Raw genomic sequence first — 6805 nt, forward strand, 5'->3', positions numbered from 1 at the left:
GAAGGCTGGACTGATGACCAACAAACCCAGGCAGGGTCCTCAAGGCAGTGACCTCTCCAACACATTCACAGTGTTCTGAAGTAGTAGGTGTGTCAGAGGTGAATCTCCACTGCCAGATGATGAATAGGGGATCCTTTACCTCCCATCAGCTGGATGTCTTACAGAATGAATCTCTTCCTCTAACAGGGCATTTCCTGGTTCTCCTATTTTTACTTCTGACTGGGGACCACTGTTCCTTTCTCCTGGTCCTTGACTGCAGAGGTGGGTGTGGCTCCAACACTACCTAGTATATGATTTACTGTGAGAAGAGCATATGGAAGAACACCTCAAGATGGCTCTTACACCATGTTAAGGATGCCAAAATCCATCTGTGTCACACACAGATGTGATGGTGTGGCCTGGCTAAAATACCCTTTTGGTGTAACCATGATGCTCACAATGAAGAGCTGAGAACGAACAGACAGAGTTTTCCGTGGTGAAGACAAAGACAGAAGAGGTCTCTCAGCAAATTCAGAATGTTTAGGCCCTTAAAGTGCCTGAGAAGTATGACGGGCAGCCAGAAAAGACATGATATAAGGATACTCCCAGAAAAATCTGATATGTTTCTGCAGCTGTAACATGAGCTGAAGTCATGAAACCTTAGAACAGACTGCAGCAATGTGACAAGACTACATGTAGCACCCACATGTGACAGCTCAGGGGAGGTTACTATTGCAAATGGTTATCACGTCCGGACAAGTCACAACAAAGCTGATTACAGGCTCCTGGTTTTCTTCTCGGGTTGTTTACTCATTTCCCCAAACAGCCTCAACCTGCTGGCCACACTCTTCCCGATACACCCCAAGATACCACTGGCCCTCTGGCCCCCAGGGCGCACTGCCGGCTCGTTGTCAACTTGTCACCCACCAAGACTTCCAGGTCCTTCTCTGCAGAACTGCTATCCAGTAGGTCAGCTCCCAGCCTGTGCTGGGTTATTCCTCCCCAGGTGTAGAATCCTACATTTGCCCTTGCTGAACCTCATTAGGTTTCTCTCCGCGCAACTCTCCAGCCTATCAAGGTCCCGCTGAACGGCAGCACACCCTTCATTCAGGCGTACCAGCCACTCCCCGCAGCTCCCTATGATCGGCAAACTCGCCGCGGGTACATTACGCCACCGAGGAGCACAGCGCAGGCTCCTTCAGCCCTCCCGGACCACAAGCCCCAGCAGGCGCCGCGCCGCCCGGGCAGTGCCTTCCCGCCCGGCATGGCCGCGGCGCTGCCGGCGCTGGCGCTGGGCGCGGGGCTCCTGGCGGCCGCCTGGCGCTGGCTGCGGGGCACGGCCCGCGTCCTCACCGCGGGCTCCATGCGGGGCAAGACCGTCATCATCACCGGCGCCAACAGCGGGCTGGGCCGGGCCGCGGCGGCCGAGCTGCTGCGGATGCGGGCCCGCGTCATCATGGGCTGCCGCGACAGGGCGCGGGCCGAGCGGGCGGCCCGGGAGATCCGGGCCGAGGTGGGCGAGCGGGCGGAGGGCGAGGGCGAGCTGGTGGTCCGGGAGCTGGACCTGGCTTCGCTTCGCTCCGTGCGCGCCTTCTGCCACCGCGTCCTGCAGGTACGGCGGGGCCGCGGGGGGACGGCGCTGTCCCGGAGCCCCGGGGAGGGCACGGGCTGGGCCGTGCTGGCGGCGGCCCCTGGGCTCCGTGTTGGCTCCGGGAGTTCCAGATCCGAGGAGGCTGTTCCTCGGCGTGGGGGCACGGGATGGCGCCGAGGTCAGCGCTGGGTCTGGGAGGAGGGTGTGAGCAAATTGACCGTGAATTAGCGCGTGGAAGAATGAAGTTCCAACTGGTTTGGTCTGTTCCAGTTCAAAATATCCCAAACCTTTTCAGTTCTGGAAAGGAAGCGCTTGTTTCTGTGTGAGATAAATGATTTATTTTCCTTTCTCTCTTAACTACCGTAACCTTTGTTGCCTTACATTGGTGTTACAGCTCAGCTTTGTCTCCAGAAAAAAATAGAAGTTCACGAGTGCACTGTTCACATGCACAAGACATCCTGCCCCATCCTCAGATTGTCCGTCCCCTGCCCCCAAGAATTTCACATCTGTCAGCCACCACCAGCTGAGTCTAGTCGATAGATATTTTTGAATGTATCAAGTTCCTGAAGATTTCCTGAAAATCTGAGTTTAAGGAGAACAGGGACATCCAGTTGCTTTGCCTGACAAAAATGCCACTAGATGAGTTCAACAGTGTTATTAGACACCGGAGAGCAGGGGGAAGCACTGTTGGAGGCATTATTTCATCCCACAGAAAGCATCTTTTGGGACTTTGATCTCACCACATCTAGCTGCTACTCAAGCCATGAGACACGAAGTCATGGGAAGCTGGGCTTAATAAATTCTGTTGCTGCTCAGAGAAGTGCTTGTTAAGTACTTGAAGGATGCTCAGATACTGTTGTGAGAGGCAAAAAACCAGAGGGACTTTATTGCATTAATTTTCAAATGGTTTTTCTAAAACTTAAATGTCAAGTTTTAAGTTCTCTACTGGGACACTTTGTAGTCATACATTCATATATATGAATCCACTGACAAGGTCTAGTCTTGCTTTGGTCTTATGGGAAAACATGAATACACAAAAGGATATAAAACATGTATAATAAACACACACCAAAAAGGAAACATACTGTCTAACTTCTAAGAATTATATCTTTTATAGTACAAAATATAAAAAAATGTGAATTTGTTAGCATCTCTTTATTGCTAAAGACAGTACAAGTGGCTCTTAAGTAAGAATTGGGTAAAGAAAAAAGAGTGTGTTATTTGCAGGGTGTTGGTGACCCTTGCTTTAACTTGCATTTTCTAAATCCAAAAGCACCTGAATGACAAGGTATGCAAGCTCAAGAAATACTTTCAAGAGCTTTTCCACCCAAGTCCACATTACTAACCTTCCCTAATCTGTGAGTCCTTTTTGGAGCTGTTACTTGGAGGTTTGTTTGGGGATTCTTCTGGTTTTTGTTTGACATAAAGAAGATTTAAACATTGGCAAGATGGGGAAACTGCGTTCCCACTGACTGGCCTTATTTGTAGGAGCTTTACTTTGAACAGCTGAAAGTGGTTACATCTTAAACCACTTTGAGATGTTGGAGAGTTCCATGGGAAAATGGAGAAAATGGACATGAGCTCAGAGGCTGCAAGGAGTAGCATTGTCCATCAAAGCAATGTTTGGTGCACTCTGATGCACTTCGTTGTAGTAGCTGCCTGCTTGGCATTGATCACATTACTCCTGTTAAATGTAGGAATTTCAGAAAATGGCACACGTGGAGGTCTTGCTTCTTGAAGTGTTAAGTCTTGCAAACTAAATCCTCCAGTCAGATATTTTTCTTTAAAGAAAGAAGGATCACTTCAGTGAGCAAATGTACAGTCAGTACTTCATCACTACTGTCCTGCTTTAGTGATTGTGACTGTTGTGTCCCTTTGGGTGAAGAGGAGAAGTGAGTTTGACACTGTTTGGATCACGCCTCAGGAACCCAATTATATGAAACACTGAGCAGCCTCAAGTCCCACAGAAATCAGTCTGAAATTGAGGTATTTGAAGTTTTGAGTGATCAAGTGCCAGCACCTTTAACTGAATGCCAAATGCAGATTTGGGTTTTGCTCTCTTTGTATTATTGCTGCTAATGGCAGTGAAATAAAAGGCAAATAGTACAGGATTCATTTATGAGGTTCTCTATTTTTGTCATGCAAATGGCCCAAAATTATCTCAACTTGCCTTCCAGTTGCTGCATTGGGTTTAAAAAATTAATAGCAAAGAGAACTCACTTTCTAGAGAAAGTGAATACATTTGCCTCTGATTCATGCAAGCATAAATGATGCTTTCAAGTCTTTTGTCAGAGGTGGGTGAAAGTGTTGAATTTGGAGCTTATTTAGGCAGCTTACTTTAATCTGTATTTTTTGAAAAAGTTAGTTTTGGGTAAACCGGAGAGCTCTTAATTTTTGAGTGGATTCTGGAGCATGAAGTGCATATATTTAAATTATGCATACCACCCTCTCTGTTAATTCCTTTTATCCCCTAATTCTGTAAAGTGTGACATATGTCCTTGAATCTGTTTTTTACTGACTTGAACCAGAATACTGATCCATCAAATAGCATGTGCTGAGCACCTCATAGATATTTCAAGCTCTGGTTCCTTAGTTCTTGAGTAGACCTGTTGGACTCAAATTGTATGAAACATGAGTACTACTTTTGTATGAGTCCTGCTCCACAGTTCCCACCAAGCAGCACAATGACATGTGCTGGTTCTAAAGTAAGATAAGTGTTTAAAATCATTAGAACATTGTTTTGAAAAGTTTTTCATGACATCATCCCAGTGAGATAGTGCATCTACAATGTAGTGGTTCCTCTTCAACCCTGAGGTTAGGTTCTTCGAGCTAATATATCGTGTTCCATGTTTGCATGTCTTTTGCTCAGTAGACCCCTCTGCTGTAGCACGTTTGCCATAAATTAACGTGTGTCCTTTTGCAGTGCAATAGACAGGTTATTTTTTAGAGGGGGGAAAAAAATACATTACAAAGGTAAATTATCACTGAATTGTTACAGAAGAAGCTGCTCCTGGAGAAGCAGGTGGTTGTGTTCTCTGCTTTCTTTAGAAGTTGTGATACAAACCTACTCTCATGTACGTGCATCTTACTGGGGTCAAGTACTCACTTTAGTGGTGGTTCTACTTAATGGGTTTTTTTTCAGCAATGCTTTAAGAGGATATCAGAAAGTTACAATTCAGAAAACTAGGAATGAAATTTTTTTTCTTTCTAACAATGGCCAGTGAGAAATATGAAGCGTAATAATATGTTTTTCGTGACAATTCTAAAACTGAATGATTTTTTTCTTTCACATTTAAAGGAGGAGTCAAGGCTGGATGTTCTGATAAATAATGCAGGGGTATTCCAGTGTCCGTACATGAAGACGGAGGATGGTTTTGAGATGCAATTTGGTGTAAACCACTTGGGTCACTTCTTGCTCACCAACCTTCTTCTGGGCCTTCTCAAAAATTCTGCTCCGAGCAGGGTTGTTGTAGTATCCTCAAAGCTTTACAAATATGGAGAGATCAACTTTGAAGACTTGAACAGTGAAATAAGTTACAATAAAAGCTTTTGTTACAGTCGAAGTAAACTGGCTAATATATTATTTGCAAGGGAGCTAGCCCGTCGGTTGGAAGGCACAGGAGTCACCGTCAACTCTCTCCATCCTGGGATTGTCAGAACAAATCTAGGCAGACACGTCAATATTCCTTTGCTGGCCAAACCCTTGTTCAACTTGGTGTCATGGGCTTTCTTCAAAACACCTCTGGAAGGAGCCCAGACTTCTATTTATTTGGCCTCTTCTCCTGATGTTGAAGGCGTGACAGGAAAATATTTTGGAGACTGCAAAGAGGAAGAACTCCTGCCCAAAGCCATGGATGACTTGGTTGCAAGAAAGTTGTGGGATATCAGTGAAGTGATGGTTGGCTTATTGAAGTAAGTCCCAGGGGGTATCTGCAAAACAGAGTGCAGATAACTATGCAATGCATTTTTACAAAAGTGAAATTCTCACTTTAAATGCTATGGGAATATGGAGTATGTTGCTCAATAAGTGTGAAATAAGGGAGTGGTTTATGTTGGAACTGTTTTGAAATAAAAGACAATCTTCAACAGAGATAGGCATTCACAAAACTCTGAAATACAGTTTATGGGTGTGAATATAATTTCTTGTTAAATCTGCTTGGAAACTCATGTTTTACAGATAAAAACTAAACATAACTGTGTTTTGCAATATATATGCATATTTCTCATGTTCCACTACTTGTAGTCAGCCTGGAAAATGCAAGGTACTGATGGTGAAACACTTCTGTAAAAAATGTGAAAATAAGTCCTAATAATAGAATTATCATCTTTTTATGAGCCATCAGAATAATAAATGGAATAAAGAATTTTACTGATATCTTGCACTGTAATTGTTGAGGCCTCTGAGTTGTGTTCAAAGGCTTGACAGCTCCATGGTTCAGTAGACAGAACTGTTGAGCTGTGTGCAGTTTGCTGTGAAGCACAAAGTCAGCTATTTATAGTGGTGTTGCTGCTGTTCAGTGTGTAAGTACAGTTGGTTGTGCAAGCTGTATTTTTATTTTCATGTGTACTGAACTTGCTGTTTCTTGAAACCTTGGTTTTCATTAAAAGGATAGTTGCAAGATGTATTATGGTCTTTATAGGGCTTTGCATGGCACGAATTGTGTGCATACAAAGTTTGTAGGACCTCACCCAGATTAGACCGAAGAGTCTCACTTTGTGTGTTTGCCTTGACTGATGGCACTTTAACTAAGTAATGAAGTTCCGTAAATCTGTCTCGTACAGCTGCTGAATATTCTTTAATAAAATCTTTTAAAAAAAGACTTAGCATTCATTCTTTCATTGTGGGAGATGTATCAGAAACCAGCAACCTCAATACAGCAGCCTTGTATTAAAGCAGAAGATGAACCTGTGTTGGTTTAGGGAGTCTGTCATGTGAGGTTGGTAGAAATAAAATGAGCTGCAAACAAATATATGGGTATTGTGTGAATTTGTGTAACTTATGGGTTCATATTGACATTTATGTCTTTTTGTTTTGCTCTACATTATTAAAAAGTTCTAGTAGTTAAATAGTATAAATTTAGTATAAATGTGGAAGAATGATTTAGAGTGATTTATGTTAATATTACTTAAAGGAGAATCAATAATAAATATATTCAGTAGCACTTACATATAAATACATCAGTTCTGCCCCTCAGGTGGCAACCAACTAAATTTTTTAGATTCTTTCTCTGATTG

At 43.7% G+C, this 6805-nt stretch overlaps 1 protein-coding gene across 1 annotated transcript; it reads left to right on the top strand.

Moving 5' to 3' along the window:
• Positions 1-1243: 1243 nt before the first annotated feature.
• Positions 1244-6390, top strand: RDH14 (retinol dehydrogenase 14). Its single transcript, XM_027690194.1, has 2 exons — positions 1244-1591; positions 4869-6390. The coding sequence occupies exons 1-2, from the start codon at positions 1244-1246 to the stop codon at positions 5484-5486; spliced, it is 966 nt and encodes a 321-aa protein (XP_027545995.1). The 3' UTR covers positions 5487-6390.
• Positions 6391-6805: the final 415 nt, after the last annotated feature.

This window comes from Neopelma chrysocephalum, unplaced genomic scaffold (genome assembly GCF_003984885.1).
Source record: "Neopelma chrysocephalum unplaced genomic scaffold, ASM398488v2 Primary Assembly neopelma1_80b, whole genome shotgun sequence".
Taxonomy (NCBI): domain Eukaryota; kingdom Metazoa; phylum Chordata; class Aves; order Passeriformes; family Pipridae; genus Neopelma; species Neopelma chrysocephalum.

Bases quoted from the DNA above. Each gene is read 5' to 3' on its own strand.
- RDH14 (XM_027690194.1), top strand. From the start codon at position 1,244: ATGGCCGCGGCGCTGCCGGCGCTGGCGCTGGGCGCGGGGCTCCTGGCG. The intron at 1,592-4,868 runs GTACGGCGGGGC...TCACATTTAAAG, and splicing joins TCTGCCACCGCGTCCTGCAG to GAGGAGTCAAGGCTGGATGT.